Below are 22,539 nucleotides of genomic sequence, written 5' to 3'. Positions count from 1 at the left end.
TATATATATAGATTCCTCTAAAATTTTTTTCATAAAATGAGTCTTTAGAATTTTCTAAAGGCTATTCTAGATTAGAGGCTCAATTAAAAAACCCATTTAATTTTCAACATTTATCCGTAACATAGTGATTGAGGGTGTAGTTTTTCACCATGAGGTCGCTGCTGCAAATCTCACATATTACTCTTTGGAGTCACCTTTTCAAAGAAATTTTATGATATTTTTTCTTTTGGTGATATGTATGTAAAAAATAAAATTTATATATTAGATATATAAATACATAAGAGTTGAGTGGTATAAATGAGAAATTAAACACGTGTTTACGGAAGCTTGCAATCCATCACACAGCTACCAAATCCGCAACCGAAACGACTGAGAAAATAAGTCCAAAAATTTACAAAATAAATCTAATCACACCGGTTTTTTTTTTCCCCACATTATGTGATCATTTTCTAGTCATAAGCCACGTGGCGCATCACAAGTTGCGGTGGCCCCGCGGGTACAGTTCTTCGGACAGAACCGCCGGCCGGTCTTCTTCCCAACTCCATCTCTCCAACTGCCGATTCGGAAGCATTCGAAACCCTAGCGATTTTTCATCCGCTTCCTTCCGCTCTGACGGAATGCTCCGCTGTGATTCTCGCTCGTTTTTCGAGTTTTAGAGGCTCGTAGCTCATTCTTCTTTGACTTATCGATGGGCGCCGGCATCTTTGCGATGTGTCCGACGCGGTGGATGATCGTGTTCTTCGTTGTCTGCCTCTCAATGACGTCGTTTCCGGCGCAGCCTAGAGCGAGGATAGATCAGGAAACGAGGGAGAGATTCTATGGTTCTGTGGTTGCGGCGTCGACGCGCAATGCGTCAGGTGAAGGTAGCATCGCGGATATTTTCGATCGCGTGCTCGAGAAAGAGTTTTCTTCTGAGGACAATGTGCCGGAAGGTAGGGTTCGTTTTGTTTTCAACGTAAGTGCAATAATAAACTAAACCGATGCAAAGTGTCAGCACCAAAGACGTTTATATTGGCTTGGCATCATATATATTGATTGTAGGACTGTTCTCAGTTTTCTTGAAACAAGATGATACTGCTTATTTAGTGATCGTATTTACTCTTTAATGCCGTCAAGAACTTCGCCATGTAATTGTATTTATTTACAAACTCCCAGTTATGAAGGAAACCGTATATGTTGGGATCTTTTCATCTGCAAACTTGTTGTACTATTGGAATCTTGAGAATATTGGGGACATGGGTAATGTCAAAGAAATTCAAAATTTAAAGCCTTAGCAAGTACAAATTCAAAGTACTATGAAAACGGGATTCTTCAATATATTTTGACCGAACAGCATACCACCAAAGATGCTTAGCTGTATTTTGCCCATCTCCATTTTCTTGTTCATTACATATAATAGTGACTAGATTTCATATTTAAGATCTTGTTAATGTTGATGTGATTACTCATGGTTAGGTGCTATATACTAGCAGCGATTTTGATGCATGTTGCTGTTCTCTGCATTTTATCTCTTATGTAATGCTCATGCAATGTTATTACTTGTGTTCAGGTCATGATGCAAGCAGTTTCAACACTACAGTTGCAGAGCACCAAGTAGGTGTGACTTTCCTCTCACACCCTAAAGAAACTTTATAATGGACAAACTTCTTGTGGCTTGGAGAGCTATAATGTTTTGATGCTTTGATGCAACTTCAAAATAAAGGCTTGAACGAATCCAAAACTGTTTTTGAAAATTTTTTAGAAGTTCCTTTCAGCATTGTTTCACGCAGAGTGACTTTTCCTCTCAGATTTGTTCATCAATTCGTTCTATATTACGATTTAATTCAGTTTTCAAACTACTTTTTTACTGGACAACTAGTGTCATGACTGAATCTCTTTCTGGATTGCTTTGACAACAAACAAGTACTTCATTTAAATTTATTTTGGCAAGAATTATAAAAATTATGTTTCCAATTGTTGAAAAATAACAACTCAGAATTATTCCTGCACTAGATAATAAGGCAAATGTCGGGTTCTTTTTCTTGACTGCTTAAAACAGCATTCTGGATTCTTTTTATTTGCTGGATAGTTGCAGAATAAAGTGATGATGGGGAAATTTCAGTGATTAGTGGCCAATAAGTATAGCTTTTATACATTGGAGACCTTCATGTAGGAGAAATAGGGAGGAAGACTAGGGTAGATATTTGGGATAATTCTTAATTTAATGTACTGCATAACTCAGGCCTTTAAGTAGACAATTATAAACGGTTCGGGTCTAACCCTAAATTGACTCGAACCAAAACTGCTTAACCTGAACTTGTCCTAAATATTAAACGGGTCAGAAGTCCAATTCGAGAACAACAAAAATTCAACCCGCCAACCCGAACCAACCCGTTTAACCGATTTACCATAAGGAATAGTAGCTATTCAGGTCATTTTTTAGTTAATCTTAGGTGAAATCCAGTTTGGGTGGTTGATTTCGAGTCAATTCAAGGTTGATGGTTCAACTTCGGGTAGGGGTGTAAACGAGTCGAGCTCGAGCTACCCTCGGCTTGAGTTCGAGCTTGATTAATTTTATCGGGTTCAAGCTCGAGCTTGAGCTTAAGTCTATGAGTTCAATCTGACTCACGAGCTTACTTGTTTATTACAAAAGTGAGAAAATATTATTAATTTGAAATAGTGTTATAATTAAATAACAATAAAATGAGCAATTAGGAGAGAAAAATAATAGGAAGACTCTTAATATAAAATACAAATATTTTTTGAAAATATTTTTAATACTTAAAGATAAATACTTCAAATTTAATATATTTTGAGTATATTTTATAGTAACATTTTTAAACGAACCTGCTCACTAGCTAACGAGTCAAGTCGGGGCTAGCTTGAACTTGGCTTGTTAGCTCATCGAGCTTGGCTCACGAGCCACTTATTGGGCAGAGCTCGAGCCAGCTCGCAGGGGCACTTGACTCATATAAACCCTAGTTTCAGGTTATTATCAGGTTGGCCGATCAACCCGAGCCCGACCCAAAAAAATAAAAGGGTTAAGATTTTTAACCCAAATAATTGTTTGGGTTAACCTACTCTCGGATTTTTCGAGTTTGGTTTGGGCCAGATTGACATGTTTGGTTAATTTTTGACGCCCTACATGTAGGGTTCAAATTAGTTTCATGGGTCTCGTTTGGTTAAGCCCAACCGACTTGAAACCAACCCTAATATTAAACAGATTAGAAAGTCCAACCTGAACATGCTGCCTTCAACTCGCTAAATCAAACCTGATCAGTAGGGTAAAAAATTATGTTAAATTTAGGTTAATTTCGAGTCAATATCGGTCTAATCCAGGTTGGGGGTCAATTTCAAGCTAATTTAGGGCTGGCAGGTTAATCTGAATCAGACCCAAAAAATTATACGGGTTAAAATTTTTAACCTAAAACTAATCCTAAAATTATTCAGGTCAAACCGAACCATAATTTTTCGAGTTGGGTTTGGGTTGAGTTGGAGTGTCGGGTCAAATTTTGGCACCCTAATGACATAGCTAAGCTTTGATCACTCTTCATCAAACTTCGGTAAAGAGCGAATCCTATCTACAAATTAGAAAGTTAGTTGCTTTCTGATTGAAAAAACTAATTCTAACAAAAAATGCTCTAATCCTGAATTTATGACTTAAAACAAGCTTATTCCAAGCACGCTAAAATTCGAATCCATCCTTATTCTACTATAATATGAGATTTAATACATGTTGCACTTTTTAGAGTCTTATTTCTCGTTTGATGTTTGATTTGCAATTTGATTGTGCCTATGGAATCCAAAAAATGCCCTTTCTTATCTCAACCGTGTTTCTGAAAATCCCTACCATTGATAGTCTTAATCAATAAATCAGTTGATATGAATTCAGCTTTTTTGATCTCGTAATGTTTTCTCCTTCTAATGCCTAAACTATGAAATTAGCTTCATGGTATGGATTTTTTTGAAGTGGAGTATAGATTGCCCATCTTTTCATGACGCCATAACATATAAACAAGATGATAATTAAGGAACTTTTTGCTTTATCTAAAGGGCATAAATATCTCAAATGTGATTACCTTTATACTTTGATTAATTAAGGCATAATTTGGGGCATGAAGAAAGAGGAGCAGATGGAGCGTTAGATTAACCACTTGGGTATAGTTTATGTTATAAACAAATTAATGGTTTAAGTAGATTGGGCTTTACCTTTCGGGGTTATTGAATCATTATACCATTTGAGGTTTTTAGGTAAGTGAAAATTCTATTTGTTACTTGCCCTATTAGGGACTTTTTTGATGGATATATGACAATAATATTTTTAAAAGAAGTTCTATTTATATCTAATCCAGGTTACTTGTGATGTAATAAAGAAAACTATGGGGTTCTCAACCAATAATATGGATAACATGTTTGCAAGTTGATCCTATTATGATTGAAAATAGAGCTTTTTGATCATTCTTTGGATTTGGAGATGATAATTCAATAGGATATAAATTCTTTCAGAAATTATGGTGAAATGAGGTGTTCTATTACTTCCTTAAGGCATACTCATTGCTCACTTTTGTGAAGTTTTTCATATTTTTGCCATGTGGATGTATATTTCTTCCAATAAATCCCTTTAAATTTTCTTCATTTTTGGTGTTGGTTGTTGAAGAATAAATTCTTGATTGAGTTGGTTGGTGGTGGTGGTGGTGGTAGGAGACTCCTTTTGTGATATTTCAAAGAAAAAGGAGACCGGTTTGTTAAAGAGTAACGGTAGTTGGATTATTCTATGACAACCCTTCGATTTTTCTTGACTTCTTGGAGTTGATCATTAATGAGATTTATCCTTATTATAGTCATCAATGGTGATGGGATTTTCTTGTTGAATTTATTAGAAGTAAATTAAGCAATTGACCAATTTGTTTTGAATGTTTCAATGTCCCTTGATCTAGAGCTTAAGCTTCATGTGAGGAGGTATATTTAATTGCCATGAAGTAAGACAAGTTATGATTGATTGAATGTTATTTCATAGATTACGTAAATGTTTATCATTTTGAATTGGATGGGACGAGTTAACTACACGTGTAGTTCTAGCAAGGTGACTTGAAGGGTGATGATTGTGGGTCTTTATAAACTAACGCCCAATCCTTTGAAGGATCACAATAAAAGGATTGAATTTTCATACAATAATAATTATCAATCTAATATTAAACTGATTCTCTCTGAAATTTTGTAGGACTGTAAGTGCAGAACTCCGTTAAATTAGGTTGAAGTGGCAGAAAGATGACTGTTGGGTCCCACGTTAGTTGATAAAGCTATATAAAATATCAGATTAATCAAAGACATGTTGAAAACTATTATGGATCATAAAAATAAATATGATGATAAAAGAGACAAAAAATTGGAGTTTGATTTTGATGATTTTGTGTTTTTAAATGTCAAGCAAATGAAAGGTATTTGTAAGTTTGACCAGAGAAGAAATGTCTTAGATATATATTACTACTTAAAATCATTGAGAAAATTGACAAAATTGTCGTTATATTAGTACTACCAGCCGCTATGTCAACCATTTACTAGGGGTACAAATGATCCGATTTTGAGCCGATCCAGGGCCTGTTCCAAATCGGATCAAAATTTTTTAACCGGATTGAAATCTGATCGTGGATCGATCCTACTAAATTTTGATTCGATCCAGCGTGGATTGATCTGATTTTCAAGTTGGTTCAAATGCCATTTTTGGCTCGTAAGCTAGATAGGCCCGCCTCGAACCTGTCATGGCCTACCCGACCAGCCCGTTAGCAAAAAATGTATTTTTTTGTGAAAAGAGGAGATTCAAACTCCTGCCACTTTGCTCTAGCAAAAAATCCCTCACCAATCGAGCAGACAATGTCAATGTGTTATGCATGTAAATGTGTTATGCATGTAAAACTAAAAGTTTAAGTGTTAAATATATAAATACATATGAATTTTTTTCGGTCTCAATTTGATCTAGATCCAAGCCAAATCAAGATAAATTCGATTCTTTAATTTAGCTTGTAGCTCGACTCAAATGGTTCGATTCAAATTCTATCCAAGCTAAAATTCAATCTAATTTTAAAGCGTTTACGATCCTCGAGCCAATTTCACATCCCTAACATATTCGTTATATTTCATATATCGATATTGATAAAATGTGTTGCTGACACAAACCAAATGATCCTGTGTGAAGATGTTGATGTTTAGAGAGATTTGTCTTGCATTATAGAACCTGAAGAAACTTGAGATTTAATATTAGAAAATTACGGAAAAGACAAATTTCATATGTTAAGATAAAATTGAAGCACAAGTTTGCAAAAATAACAATTTGGGAAAATGAGCAAAAATGAGATAGAAAGTTTCCTACTTGTTCAAATTGGCGCTCAAAAATTTTTCAAGAATTGATTTCATTAAAGTGAAGGGAATTGTAATACTTAAAATTTACCAAAAGATAAGTTGAAATTTATTTTTTAGTAATATAATATTTTTTGCATTACTTGAAATTCATCCTAACAATTTTTATAAAATTTTTACTTTATTTTTATCACAGTTATATATATATATATATATAGAACTTACATATGTTGATTGTTGTTTGAACTATTTACATTGAATATTAATAACTTGATTGCAATGTGGGTTTTGACATGGTGAATGAGGTCAACATAAGAACGAATTATGTTGCACGTTAGTTACAAGTAGAATGGATCAGGGTTTGGTTTGCTGAGGAAGATTCCCTTAGTAGCTCGGGCTAAACCCATATGATTCGGGGATTTTTTAGGAGAATCACTAGAATGTTTCTTGAGGGATATTACTTCATTATGATGGATTCCATGGAGGTTGGAGGTATCTTGATTATTCTTCAATCCATGAGGAATCGTGTCTGACTTTTAGGGTTGTAGGGAAGACTTGAAAGAGGAGGCCATTGGATGATCGTTATATTTGCATACTAGTTTTGTAGGGATCCAAGTGCTTACAAGGGTTGAACGAACCGTCATAAGATGTATGGACTGGATTCAGATGTCGTAGGATGGTGTTGGTGAGAGGGGACTATTGAAAATTTCAAGGTGGGAACTGTCTTTTATTAGGAACTCATCCAAAACCAAATGTTGGAGTTCATAATGAAGGTTGGCTCGAGTAATGCTATTTATGATAGATAGGATCATAGGAGTAAATTCATTTGTGGACGTGTGAAGTTGGCTATGTCATGTAGGCTATCGTTAATTAGCGGAGGCTCATAAAAGAGCATTTGCTTGGTGGTATGAGATAGCTCTTTGGAGATGCTTGAGTGAGGACAAGATCCTATAACATTATTACATGAGGATCTAAAGATGGAGGATATAGACTTGATATTCTATACGATTTGGGGATTTTTGACATGAGGATGGCTTGATTTGTGCTAAAGATGGAGGATATAGACTTGATATTCTATACGGTTGGATTTGTTTCTCTAGAGATGCGTTACAGGAACTTTAGTCGATAGAATTGTTTCATTCCAAAGGTGGAAAGGTTATCGTTTGACCTTGATGAATTAAGAGTTCCTTGAATGGTAGGAATTCGGTTGGAGACATTCTTTATTGCAAATACTATGCATATTTGTCATTAGTGCTGTTGTCACCGATCAATCAAATAGTATAAGATAGGCTATGGTTTCTAACAAATACTATCAAATTGTTGCACTCTAGATTAGCGAAAGCAAAAACAGAGTTTATTATTTTTAGCGTAGATGAAAGTTCCGCACACGCACTAATTAATGCACAACACATAGAAGACGTAGGATTTTTAAGTAAAATTTAGTAAGTAAAAAATCCTGTTGCCTAACCTTAGTTTTAAATAGATTTGCTAGTAAGTTTAATGTTATAATGGTCCGCCATCTTTAGAGGTGGATTTATGAGACTTCAATTGTTGTGGTTGTCTCCTATAAAGGTAATGGTGAATGTTGGAAGGTAATGGAAGATGGTAAACATTAATTTTGATTGACAATGAACCTCATAGGATGTTAAATAACAATGGTTGATGTTACATGATGGACAAAATCAAAGATTAGATGGCAATTTTTTATGCCATTCAATGATGGTTGATAATGATTAGGGAATGTTGACATTAGCGTTTGTTGATAGAGGATGAATGATGATAAACAACGACATCCATTGATGCCAGACATCGGTTGGCATTATTGTTAGTTTATGAATGGTGATGTATGAGTGATGGTGAATGTTAATGTTGATCGACTATTATACTAGCCGCTCGTTTTTAAAGTTGGGTATTAGGAAGTTATTGATGATGCATGACTTCTTAATTTTTTAAAATACCTAGTGACCAAGAGAGATAAAAGAAGTCCGGACAAGAGAACCCCAGGGATCATCGATTGAAATTCCAAATGACAATTCGAGACGTAGAATTATAAATTGTGTCTTCCAAAAGTCTTTCTTAAATATATCGGAACATGACTTATGTCGATTGTCTTGTACTTTGTTAGATGGTTTTAAGATAGTTTCTTAATCATGCTTATTTCAGGCTATGTAATTCTTAACTGTAGAGAAATATTAAGTTTTAGCTAAATAAAAATGACTTAAGACACAAATAGATAGAAGTGATAAAGGATAATACAATTTTTTATGTGAAATATCCAGGGAAAAATCACGGGGCATGCCATTTAAGGTAATTGACTATATATTCAAGTTACAAAATTTCATTCTTCTCTCTAAATGGAGAAGCCAGGGCTACAGAGTTTTAACAGAGTTATGAATATTTGTTAAGAACGACTGTAAGAAAGTGATCGGGTTACAACAATCATCTGATAATGTTTGGGCAACAACTACCAGTGGTGATCGTGGATGATTATTAGTGGTCGTTATCTTCAAGCTTTCTTTGAGAATTTGAACTCTATTCTCAGTTTAATCCTTATTTCATGTTGAAAATAATTTTCAATTTATATAATTTTAAGAGGGCATTTCGGCAAACATCCAAAAATTTAAAACATTTCATCAGATGTTCTGTATCGATTATTTTGATCATAGATCATTCTTTTAGTTTTTAATGTCTTAATGATCTCAAAATTGAGTGATCTTAGGCTCATATGATTCTTTTTGTCAAGACACTCGATTTAACTGTAAGTATACGAAATTTGAAGATTATTTGACATCTTCACTTAATTTTTCAAAGCTCCTTTCAGTTAATACTTCAAAGCTTCCAATTTTTTTTCTAAGCGCTTGATCAGTGCTCTTTTGGGCTTTTTGAATCAAATTACTTTTAATTTGTTGGGTTCATATTATTGAGATATTTAGTTTGACCACAAAATTATTGAAATGAATGCTTCAATGAATTTGAATTTAAATATAGCTTTTATTCCTATCCAAAATGCATAATATTCATGGTTGATAATGTAGATTTTTTGGTGACATATCAGCATTAGTTGCCTTTTTATTTTTGGTCGGCAAAAGACCCATGGTTCTACCATTAGTTTTTTGAAAAATTTAAACACGAAACTATACTTTTAAAAAATTATTAAGAGGCACGATTGCTCTCTAGAGTTCAATATCTGCTCCCTTCAGGGGATGTAAACGAAGCAAAATTTTTTCAAGCAATTCTTAAAGTCAACTTGCTGATGGAGCAAAAATTGTTGAATTTTTTATAACTCAAATTTAGTTATTGATGTTCAATTAGGTTCTGAAAATGTCAAAATTGAGTTATGAACATAAAAAAAAAGTGGTGGAATAAACACGTCTGAGCCAAGGGTAGGTCAAGCTACTGCTATCGTTGTTGGTGGTCATGCACACAAGCTTGCACGTGCATGCTTAATTGGGCTTATAGTGGGCTCAATCTCACATAGACGTGTAGGCAAATGTCTGTGCATGCCCAATTGCACGTACACTTGGAAGCATCGTTGATCATTCGTAGGCTTTGCTACTTCCCGCGGGCACAATCACATAAATTTCAGTTGCATTTTGATGAACTTGAAATTGAGCAATCTTAGGAGCATTAGAGTTGTCTCATCGAGATGTTTTTTCTTACTATTATAAGATTTAAAATTCTGGAGGACATTTGACCTCTTAATTGGCCTCAAAATTTTTAATTATACTTATGAGTGCTTGATTTAGGTTATTGTGACTCAGATCTGGTAGTTTTTAATATTGTTTGGCTTGACTTATCGAACTGCACTATGTAGATTCTAAGCTTTCTGAAAATAGAATTGGGATGATCCCACAATAAATTCTCAAGTTGTTGCGCAAAGATAGTGCTTTGAGATATGAATTTTGTGTCAAAATTCATGCTTAGTTAGATGAATTTTCTAATGGCATCGGTCAAGCAGTTTTTAGCTTTTGAAAACAATAAATGCATTATAAACATTTTCATTTTATACAGTATAATAAATAAAACAGAATAAAATGGGGAAAAAAAGGACTATTTTAAACGATCCTTATCATTACATGGCTGGAGTGAGTTCCCTTTGTGCAGTGGCCCCCTAAATGTACTGAGTGAGCAAGTTGCATAACTTTGGATGGGTGAATTATCATTTTCTCTTATAATTTGTTTCTTTTTAAGCGATACAATCACAATCACCCAGCACTTCCTAGCATAGGAGATTGCCTTATGAGATATATGAGGTATCTTAGAAAGTGTATCTTACGTGCAGGAATCTTTTCTTTTAGCGTACATCTTACCTACAATCTAATTTTGGACAACTTGCTTATTTAGTCTTTCCTCATTGTGCTTTCATTGTGCAGCTAATGCATCCTTTTTTATTGTGCATTTTTATTGCTTTCCAGGGTATTGTGGAGACGGTGGCTATGATTACTCATGACAAGGCAAAGAGAAATGACACTCCATCAACAATGTGTGTATAAATCTCAAGAATACCATTTCAATTTGTGCTTTTCAATTTTTTTTCTATATAGTTATTGTATTCTTTTTCTTTGTGCAGTGCAGCCAAATCATTTCAAATTCAAGATGTTTTTTCATTGGAAACTGAGGATTCTGATGGGACACAATTGATAGACCAAAAGGTAGACATACTCCGAGAATTCTTATCATTTATTAATATCTGATTTCAACCTTTTTGTGAAATTTCCCTGCTTTCCATGTGTGTCAGGATAATGTATTTGTCATGTCAAACCGTAAATCTAAGTATCCAGTACTTCAATTAGATCTGAGGTAAGTTTGGTACCCTTTTTTTTCATACTTTCCTTTAAATATGTAAGAGTTTTTTTCCATTATAGTCTTAAAATACTGTTTTTTAGGCAAAATTATTTTGGTTCTAATTTTCTTAGTTTTAAACTTGTATTACTCAGATTAATTTCCGATCTGGTGGTGGTTATTGTTTCTGCAACCATTGGAGGCATTACTTTTTCTCTTTTAGGTCAACCGGTTGGTTTCTTTTTTCAGTTTTTCTTTAATCTAATCCTCCAAGCATGAATTGTGTTTAGAAATTAATTGCTCCTTGCTGATGTTATTTTTTTATTTCAATCTTAAACTCAAGGTCATTGTTGGTTACCTGCTTGCTGGATCTCTTATTGGGCCCGGTGGCTTAAACTTCATCAGTGAAATAGTTCAGGTATATTGTATTTTAAATTTTTACCGTGTTTCAGCTTTTATTTCAGCTTTTTGTTACTTGTTATCTTGAATATGGTCTCTATATGATTGCAGCAGCTTTTTCTTATTTGTTTCATAGGCCTATGTTTTGGCAGTTATTTTTGTAAGACCAATGCTGCTGGAAAACATGTTTTATGAGTCAGTGTAATGGCATGGGACTTTATGCTGTTTGGTTTGTAATTTTTTATCAAGAATATTAATAAAAGAGGCTTTGCTGTCAAGATATTGTTTTCGAATGTAAAAATTTTACAAATATCATTGTCATTATTGTTATCTCAACTAATTGCGGTTGGCGTTATGGATCCTCTTTTTTATGCTTTTGTTGAGTGTTATTTAAGGTGCTAGATTTTTTTGTTTTAGACAACTTAGATACATCTAATGTTAGGCCTGTCCCTTTTTCTTCCTATGCTTTTGGCACTAATTTTATCTACAAGTTTAATGGGGACAAGCTCTATCTTTTGTCATACATGTTCATACCACCTAACTTTCTTTTCAATTACCTTATCTTTTATATAGATTTTACTCAAACCATTACTTTAACATGATAATTTCTTAAGATATTCTTTTTTGTTATATCCATCTTAATATTATCTTTTGGTCGCAAAACTTAAATATCAATTATTTTTCTTACAACCTAACTGAATTTGTTCAATTCTTAATATTATCTTTTGGTCGCAAAACTTAAATATTAATTATTTTTCTTACAACCTAACTGAATTTGTTTAATATCCCAGAATATCACACACACACATATATATATATATATATATATTGAAAAACCCAAGGGCTTATTTTATTGAAATGGAAAAGATACTATAAAAGTTGTCTGAGAGGGCCCAATAGAGGCACACACCCTACCCATACGATACATACCCCAACAAAAGGTACAGATAGACTCAATAAAAATTTAAAATAAATTTAAAACATGCAAAAAACAAATAGCTGGGGACGAGTCAGTTTAGACTTGTCTCTTCCTCTAGTTTAAGGAGCAGAGTCAGATAACAATCTTTTTGAAGACTTTGAAGAGTCGTGTCATTGCCAGGAGTAACCAAAATATCATCCATTAAGTTTCCAAGTTGGAGTGTGCCCCCAACCTTCTTCTTCCGCCGAGAAGTGTAAACCTGTCATTTTTTATCTGAATACTGGCTCATGTGATCCTCGGTCCGATTAGATATTAGAACCGCAGTAGAAGGAAAGACAGTCGTTGTCACAGCGATAGGTTCCAGCTACACAATAGGTTCCAGTGTATGTGAAGTGTGAATTGTCACCTCTGCACCTGATGCTTCCTGAATAGGAGCTGCAGGGCTATTTTGTTTTTCGGTTCGAACATTATCCGTTGTACTATAATCAGGAGAAGAGATCTCAGAGGCAGACACCAACTCTTGTCTTGTGGTGATTCCCTCCTCAGCTTAGTTGTCATCAAGTTTGCTAGGAGTGCATTTAGGCAAGTGCGGTGCACTAATAACATGTTTCTGCTTTTGACTATTGGTTCTCAATTGTGGGTGCAATTTGAAACATTTCTCCTGCGGATGTCCAAACATCTTGCAGTGCTTGCAGTAGTAAGGTTTTTGTTCCATAATAATTTTTTGCCAATGACCATTGTGAGCATAGTCAAGTCAGATTTTTCTCTAGACTTCTTCTGTATCTGATAGTGTAATATCTCTTTCAATCAAAATATTTTCAATAGAGGACCTTGAGAAATGAACTGTAGATAAGTCTACCTGCAAAGGTTTTCCAAGGGTAGTCCCAATTGCATATAAGATAAGTAAGTTTGAAGCTTGAGTTCAGGTAAAGAGAACCAGATAGGCGCAATTGAGGGTTCTTGACTGAGATCAAAATTAGGGGTTCATTTGAGCAAATTTCATATATTTGCCTCGATTGTGATGAATTTCTTTGAGAAAATCTTTGTGTAAACTTCTTCTATGGTCTTTCTTTTATGCTCACCTGTATCATAACACGTCTTCCGTCGAAATGACCCACCTGTCAATCTCCAACCAGTTTGAAATCTTCAAAAACCTTCCTGATAATTTTCATCTTATGATAACATAATTGGAACTTTCCAGCTAGTGTACATTTATATTTTCTGTACGAGTTGAAATTTCAGCGTCAAAGAAGAATATTGTTGAAGAATATTGTTGGTTTGTCCGTAATATTGTTGGTTTGTCCGTCTTTTTCTCTACTTTTTTTATGAGATTGCAATCTTCATGTCCTGCATTAGAATCATGTATATCTGCGAGAATATCGGACTATCTGCGAGATGGAAAGGGGAGCTGTTTTTGTGAACTACTATAGAATATGAGGGTTTGGCAGGGTTATCACAGGCGAGGGCGGCAACGTAAGAAAACTCTGAGGTCATTAGCGTTCTTCACACAAGTACTGCAACGTTTGCCGCTTACGAACGAACGTGACGCTAGCAGTCGAGTAGAAACTCTGGCGGAGCAGTCGAGCAGAACTTTGGCGGAGCAGTCCAACGGAACTCTGGCGAAGTAGTCGAGCGAAGCGCCGCAGACGAGCAGTCTCCTCCGCAGACGACAAAACGACGAAGCGCAAGATGCAAACGATGACGCAGATGTGGAAGACGACGCAGCAGACGACGACGCGTCTCCTCTGCCGCAGACAACACAGCAGACGAGCAGGCTCGAAGCAGCACGAGCTCCTCCGCCAGCCAGAGCCGATGATGAAGACAAAAAGGAACAAAACGAGTGAAAAAAGTCATCTGTTTCAAGCTAGGGTTCGCCATGAGCGGAAACCCTAGCAGAGCGAAAACGAAGACCCATCCGGTATATATATATCCTAAAACTTGCTGAAATCAAATGCAATGGAAATGATGAAAGATTGATGTTAATTTGTGACAATGACTCAAAAATTTTCAATCATATCAAGTGTATTCAAACACCTATAGTTTTTTAAACGGATCATTTATATGAGTTCAATATAATAAAATGTCTCAGGAAAGTCTCTTAATTAACTCGAGATTGTTTATTGTAGAAGGACAAAATTTAACTTGTATGAGAAACAAAAACTTTTCATGTCTGAGGGATAAAGTTGACAAGAGGGACTTCATAAATTCTCATTTTAGAAAGGTAAAATAACATAAATTGAATTAATAATAATAACACATATATATGAATAAAAAATTAAATAATGTGTGTGTGTGTGTTTATAAATAATATGATAAATCCATAAAAAATAATTTGATAAATGAATAATATATGCCAATATATTTTCTTAAACATACAAAAATAGATTAAAAAATATATATTTCGCACTTTTTTAATGCACTGAGTTTACATTCACTTGAGCTTTCTGACGCCTTCATATAAAAAAAAAAGTAAAGAGAAAAAAGAAAAAAAAGAGAAATATAAAAAAAAAAGTAAAGAGAAAAAAGAAAAAAAGAGAAAAAAAAGAACAAACAAAACAAACAAGGAGAGAAAAAAGAGATGCATTTTTTCTTCCCAGCCCTCACACATACTTTCATCACCTCTATTCCCGAACCTCCCTCTCTTCTTCCTTGCATTCTTCCAACACGCCACTGATCCCTCAAATCTCATCAAAATACAAAATGTGAAAGTCCCACCAATCTCGTAGGAGTTATGGGAATAAAATTTAAGCATGCAGTTTGTGACCTTGTTCTTCCCTCAAACACAACAACAACAAAATCTGAATGCAGAAATCCTAAGAGTCCCATGAGGGAAAAATAACAAGAAAGTCAGTAGAGTGCTGCTTCTGCCTTGTTTTAAGGAAATGAATATTTTTTTATCAATAAATATTTTCTATATTTGTGGGGTATTTACACATGATGAATCATGAATAATGCCTTAACTTGTAAGAATCCCTTGTGTTAGCAGAGCTAATTTGTTTGATTTTGAAAGCAAATTGGGCTGTAGTATGCAAAATTGCAAACAGCAAAACTCACATTTAATTTATCTTTTAGTTAAAAAACCGGGAGACTTTGGTGTAATCATCAATGAATGCCTCAAGTCACCAATGTATAGCATATTTGAAGTTGTAGGACCCTAAATGTTATTATGAATTAGAGAAACTGGAATTAAAATTCATTTATTATTGATGGAAAAATGTGCATATTTGGTTTTATTTGTTGACACGACACCCTGCAATGTTTCAACTTCAAGTTCTCACATTGAGAAGTGCTGGATATTTAGGAATTTTTATTTTTAGTGTTTTTTATTTTTATAATTTTATATTGTTGGTAACTGCTAATTTATGTTTCCTTTCTTCTAATATTGGATATTTTGTGACGGATTTTGTTTTCCTAATTTAGTGTCATTTTCCTGCTATTTATCCTGAAAACATTTCTTATGAAATTGAAGATGAATAATTATTTTTTACTGCTCCCAAAAAATTACATGGTATTAGAGCTACATTCATTCTCTTCCACTTGAGAAGATTATGGAGCTCCTCCATTCACTCTTGCCGCTCTAGTTCAGCTTCATCACCATGTTCCCAATTTGTCTTGTATCTTGCGGTCCATTAGTAAAATTACCTCCAACTATCTAATTAAAGTTAAATTCTACGTCTTGTATCTTGCGGTCCATTAGTAAAATTACCTCTAACTATTTAATTAAAGTTAAATTCTACCTTTCTTGTTGTGAGTTTCAAGAACTGATCATTAGGAGGATAATTGATAATGCTAGCGAAAAAATGGACTTTTATTTTGATGTGGACTTGTTCTGAACAGATAATGTCAAAATAGCTACTTTATTTTTTTTTTCAAAGACTTAATATTATGTTATGATATTATAGGTTAGATCATCCTAATTTTCAATATTTAAAATACTGGTTAGAAATCTGTCTTCTTTTAATGTGAAGTTTGTCAGTTTGTTAAATATAATCATGCATCTTTTTCTCCTCTAACATATTAATAAATTACACTATTTACTTTGATTCATAGGGTTATCTGTGGTCCTTGTAAAATTCTTACACACTCTAGGATAAAATGATTTCTAACGTTAACTGATTATCGCACAAGATTAAGTTAGGTTTCTTTTAAATAAAATAAAATTTTGAATTGGAAACTATTTTAAAAATCTTTTACAACATGGTATAATCAAAATTTCAAGAAATTATTCAAATATTATAGAATTACAATGACTGAAAATATTTCAAAAGTATTTTTGGGCCATTAAAACTCTTGTGTCAACACTCCCCAATAAAATGATCTGTCTGAAATAAAAAATAAATATTTTTTTGAAATCTACTCGAGCATTGTTGTTTATCAGTCATATGCCAATTTATCTTTGAGGTGAAGTCGTTTTTACTGCTACTTTCCTCATAAATAGAACACCTCATATTGTTTTAAATTTTAAACACCATTTCATAAGATTTTTCCAATAATTCAACTCATTTTCTTTATATTTAAAGATATTTGAGTGTACTACATTTTTTCATATTTATAGTCATAATTAAGAAAAACTTAAACCACGAGCATAAAAAATGTATTTTTTTTTATGCTCATACTCAAAAGGTATATAAATATTTCTAAAAAAATTTTTGTTATCATGAATGCCACTTTTTTTAATTACAACCCGATTTTCTTATTATCTTAAAAGGGGGGGATAAATTTGACTACTATTTTTCTGGACTTCATTCAAATCTACTATTTACAAAATAATACCTCCACAATCTTGATTGCTTAATCTAAAAATTAAAGCTATATTACATTAGGAGACAGTGTGTCAAATCTTTTAGATATTGAAGAGAATCATGGTCTTTTTATAGTATCATCTTATGATGTTCATGATCCTATAATAACTAATAAATAAATAGGAAAAAGAACTCGACGGTGGTTAATCTAAAAATTAAAGCTATATTACATTAGGAGAGTGTGTCAAATCTTTTAGATATTGAAGATAATCATGGTCTTTTTATAGTATCATCTCATGATGTTCATGATCCTATAACAACTAATAAAGAAATAGGAAAAAGAACTCGACGGTGATATCATTTGACATTATCTACTCGCGCTAGATGCAACCCCATAGAGGGGTTTGTGAATCCTTTATATTATCTAGAATCCGCGAGCCCTTAAGGTTGTCCTCACAGAGTCTTTACCCCATGTTCAGTTCACTTAATCTTCGAATATTGAATCTTCTAGTCTTGAACCTTAGTCTAGTTCTAATGCTAAGTCTAATGATTCTATTTCTTCTCATTGCTGCATCTAAGGGGTTGAGGTCTTACGCCTAATGTCCGTTGCCCCATTATGTGTCATATGAATTTTTTTTTTACTTATTTTTTTGTGTTTCATTTCACAGTTATCTTGTATGAAGATTCATAAGACTGTGAAAAACGCTCTGAAAGTTTCTATGTGGAATGAAGTTGCTTCGAGGAGATGAAAGCTTTTGGAAAAAAAGACACGAAATTGGTTAATTTACCTAGGAGAAGACAACTGTAAGGTGCAAATGGGTGTTTACAATCAAGTATAATTTTGATGACTCAACAGAACGGTACAAGACTCTACTGGTTTCCAAGACATTCATTCAAACTTATGACATTGATTACGTAGAAACATTCACCTCAGTCGCAAAATAAAATTCTATAAGGGTTATTACGAATAATCTTTATTGGCCCTAACAATAGTTGGATATACAAAATACATTCACTACTGAGGAACTAGGAATAAATGCACCTCTAGGATTTAGTGAGAAGTTTGACACAAAAGTTTTAAAATAAAAAAGTCCTTATACAGGTTGAAACAATTATCGAGAGCGTGATTTGAGAAATTTACTTTGTTTTTTAATGGTCAGATGTATACTCAAAGACAAGTAAATCATACAGTAAACTTTAGACATTGAAAGGATGGGAAGATAATTGTACTGATTGTGTATGCTCACGATATAATTCTCATCGTAGACGACATATATTAAATGAACCATTTGTAGACTTATCTTTCATCAGTTTCTAAGACCAAGGATTTAGAGTTCCTGAGGTATTTTCTTGACTTGGAGGTTTCTTGATCGAAGAAAGGGATTGTTATTTCTCAACCAAACTATGTTTTTGATTTTTTTACGGAAACTAGGTTGTGTGGGTGTAGACCTACAACACTCAAATTGATTCCAATAAAAAATTAGGAGATGGGAATGAATGTGATCCAGTGAATACAGTTAGGTATTAAAAATTGGTGGGAAAGTTGATGTACTTATCATATACACGACCAAATATTGCATTAGTTGTGAGTTTGTTAAGCCGACTTATGGATTTGCCCTATGAGAAACACCTTGAAGCACCTAATAGGATTCTCCTATAACTAAAAGGTACACCAAACAAGGGTTTACTCTTTTCGAAGACCACACAAAAAAACACGGGCATACACTAATTCAGATTGGGCGAGCTCAATTACTGGCCGGAGATCAACATATAGATACTAATATTTGGGGAAATCTAGTTATATGACAGAGTAAAACAAAATGTGCTTGTGAGGAGCAGTGTCAAGAAAAAAATATAAAGCTATTGCTAATGGAATATATGAAATATTATGGTTGAAAAGAGTTCCTGAAGGGTTACAAATCTTGATAAGCATATCAATGATGTTATATTGTGATAATGAAACTGTCATAAGCATTGTAGAAAATCCAGTGCAACATGCCGCACAAAATATGTGGAGATTGACAGACTCTTCATAAAAAAGGTTAATTGTGGAGCTATTTGCATCTATTATCCCTAACTACACAACAAATAGCAGATTTCTTCACCAAAGGACTTTTTAGGCCTAATTTTAAGCTCTTATAAGTAAGTTGTGCATGATAAATATCTATTCTCCAACTTAAGTAGTGGTGTCAGATTTTTAGGATTTTCTATTTTTAGTATCTTTTATTTTTGTTTTTTTTTAATTTTATTTTGTTGGTAATTTATTATATTTGTTTTCCTTCTTTCTAGCACAGGGATTTTCTGACTTTCTTAATTTGGTGGTCTTTCCCTGCTATTTATCTTGTAACCACTTCTATGAAATTGAAGAGAAATAATCATTTATTCCTACTCCATAAAAATTACAAGTAAATACAATCTTCGAAGTTCTAACTTATGGATTTCTTAATCTAGCACATGGATTTTCTGACTTTCTTAATTTGGTGGTCTTTCCCTGCTATTTATCTTGTAACCACTTCTATGAAATTGAAGAGAAATAATCATTTATTCCTACTCCATAAAAATTACAAGTAAATACAATCTTCGAAGTTCTAACTTATGGATTTCTTAATCTAGCACATGGATTTTCTGACTTTCTTAATTTGGTGGTCTTTCCCTGCTATTTATCTTGTAACCACTTCTATGAAATTGAAGAGAAATAATCATTTATTCCTACTCCATAAAAATTACAAGTAAATACAATCTTCGAAGTTCTAACTTATGGATGTCTTATTCTACAATGATAAAGCTATATGTTGTCTTTATTGGATTTAGAATGCTTAAAAAGAAAATATTTAGGTAATTTACTTTTATTATCGCTTGATTGATTTTTTTTCTCTAGATAATGAAGTCCATTCTATCCTTTAGCACATTGTATCATCTTTTCTTGAATTTTGATCCTCAAATAAAAGTTTTCATTTCAATATAATTCTTATATAGGTTTTTTTATTGAAATATGGCTAGTTAACATATTTGGAGCAAGTAGTATCCTTTTAGCACAAGTGAGGGATCAGACTGAACATATCTTTAGACAAACTACATTTGTTAAAGAGCCATTTTTTGTGACAATTTTTCTACTTCTTTTGTGTTAATGACTATGTGCTCAATTTCGGTGTGGAGTGAGTCATATAATCAATAGCTTCTAAATATATGATCCAAGTGTTATGAAGGTTTATTAGAGAGATTTAATCCAATGAAGACATGAAACTCACCCAAATGTGTCAATGATATGGTACTTGAAGGTTTTCAAGATTCTTTAATAGAATTCTCAACTGATCAATCCCGTCATGTGTAGACTCCAATGTTTCTCCGAGTCTTATTCTTTATTTTCTTTTCTTTCCTTTTAAGTAGGTTGTGGTTGCTGATGTAAGGTTGTGACTGGAATCAAGGAATGTCAGGTACTAGAGGTAATCATAGTAATGAATTTTGTGGCTACTGGAACCTCAAATTAGTGGAAGCTATGGCAGCAGAAATGGAAGAGAAAAGAAACCAACAGCGATGAAGGCTTCGGCTTGAGACAACACTTGCAAAAGTTCTGGCTGAAATGGAGTTGTGTTTGCTGAAGAGATCAAAATTATGACAGAATTTGTAAGGCAAGCCCTGGAAAATGCTAGCAAGGCAAGACTGACAGGACAAGAGGCCGATGATGATGAGATAGTGATCTCGCTCACTCTCTTACAACTGATTATAATAAGCCATGTAAGACTAAATGGTGGTGCGAGGGAAGACTAGTTGAAGTTCTGCGATGGTTGCATCAAGCATGGAGAAGGAACCACAACCGTCAATGTCGGTAGGTGGATAAGAAACAATCAATTTTATACAGAAGATCAATGGCAATTGACATCTTAGATGTCATCATTGCGGAAGGGGATCAACAACAGATGTCAATGTCTATGGTTATTTTACTTTAAAATGATTGCACCCTGACACTGTACTTTTGCCAATTTGCTTCTTTAGTTATTTTCTTGATTTATAGAATTAAAATAGAGTAAAACATTCCATCCCATTTCAATGTTGACTAAAGACTTGAGGGATTATCTGGGATGAAAGATGCAATATAGTAGGTGCAATGCATGCTTCTCTGTTTATTTTGCTGGTGAGTTTGCACCTAATAATTTCAATATGAGACTCAAAATGTACTTTTAGGGTGCATTGGTGCTATTAAGTTGTGTTCTACAGTCAATTCTTACTATAACATTCAATTTCTTGATTACTTTCAGTTTTTTTTCAGCGAAGGTTTGATTTAATTAATTTATTGTATATATATATCCTATAAAATTTCTCTTTTAACCTTGGAGCATCTCTCCATATGGGCAGATGCTAATTCGCTTTTCTACTTTATACCATTAGGATTGTTTTCATGTGATGTTGCTCGTTTTCCACAGGTTGAAACTACTGCACAGTTTGGTGTGATTTTTCTTCTCTTTGCTTTGGGCCTTGAGTTTTCCTTAGATAAGGTATTTTATATCCAAATGAAGAAAGAAATATTATAGTTTCTCTTTTGTTCTGTTTGCATTTAGATTACATCTGAAGCATTGTCCCTGCCATTTGGAATTACTTTCAGTTAAAAGTTGTTGGGCCTGTTGCTGTTTTGGGAGGGCTACTTCAAATTCTTATTCTAATGTCTTTCTGTGGGCTTACAGCTGCAGTATGGCAATAATTCCTCTTTGCTTTGCTTTGCTTTGTAATTCTAACTGAATTTATTACAGTTTGATTTGTTGATTTATTTGCACTGAATTATACTTCGCCCATATGAGTGAATGCAGTTGTGCGGCGCAAAGTTATCTGAGGGTGTGTTTGTTGGTTCCTTTTTGTCAATGTCATCCACAGCAGTGGTAAGGAAACTCGGGCATGATTCCTTCCACACCATCATGTACAACAACTAAGTTAACCCCCTTGCATTCAGGTTTCAAAATTTTTGGTTGAAAAAGGCAGTGCAAATTCTCTTCATTGCCAAGTGACAATTGGAACTCTCATACTTCAGGTTTATTTCTCAGACATGTGGCTTAATTACAGTATTCCAATATAATTATTTTATTAAACTAAGTTCACGCCTTTACTAATCCACAACAAAGGAAATTTTCGTAAGTTAAAATCATATCTGTTATTTCAAATCTCTCTTGTATCGCACGTTTGTTTTACTTGGCTGAAATGCAACTAAAATATTCAAGCAAACTGTAAATGAGTTAAACTGTTATTAATACCATGAATACTTTCATTGAGAGGGCTATTTATTCATCTTAATAAGCCATTGTAGTAAAAAACGAGGATCTTCGATCAAGCTTAAAGGGGATGACTTTATGTCACTCCTGTTTGATTAATGACGTG

At 33.7% G+C, this 22,539-nt stretch overlaps 1 protein-coding gene across 3 annotated transcripts in view; it reads left to right on the top strand.

Moving 5' to 3' along the window:
• The first annotated feature begins 447 nt into the window (after positions 1–447).
• Positions 448–22,539, top strand: part of LOC110019517 (K(+) efflux antiporter 5) — a 64,098-nt gene continuing 42,006 nt past the window's right edge. The window contains exons 1-11 of one of the 3 annotated variants that reach the window (XR_002293458.1): positions 448–932; positions 1,550–1,593; positions 10,749–10,816; positions 10,904–10,985; positions 11,072–11,133; positions 11,271–11,346; positions 11,459–11,533; positions 21,597–21,668; positions 21,776–21,859; positions 21,978–22,046; positions 22,118–22,195. Coding sequence is in view for 2 of the 3 variants with exons in the window: in XM_020717202.1 (XP_020572861.1) it covers positions 689–932; positions 1,550–1,593; positions 10,749–10,816; positions 10,904–10,985; positions 11,072–11,133; positions 11,271–11,346; positions 11,459–11,533; positions 21,597–21,668; positions 21,776–21,859; positions 21,978–22,046; positions 22,118–22,195 (954 nt within the window). In the remaining variant the exon portion in view is untranslated. Of the gene's footprint in view, positions 933–1,549; positions 1,598–10,748; positions 10,817–10,903; positions 10,986–11,071; positions 11,134–11,270; positions 11,347–11,458; positions 11,534–21,596; positions 21,669–21,775; positions 21,860–21,977; positions 22,047–22,117; positions 22,196–22,539 lie in introns of all 3 variants that reach the window. The other 2 variants (XM_020717202.1, XM_020717203.1) reach the window with 2 other exon arrangements.

This window comes from Phalaenopsis equestris, unplaced genomic scaffold, assembly GCF_001263595.1.
Source record: "Phalaenopsis equestris unplaced genomic scaffold, ASM126359v1 Scaffold000060, whole genome shotgun sequence".
Taxonomy (NCBI): Eukaryota; Viridiplantae; Streptophyta; class Magnoliopsida; order Asparagales; family Orchidaceae; genus Phalaenopsis; species Phalaenopsis equestris.
Note: the sequence above shows the minus strand (reverse complement) of the source record. Positions and strands in the feature narration are given on the sequence as shown.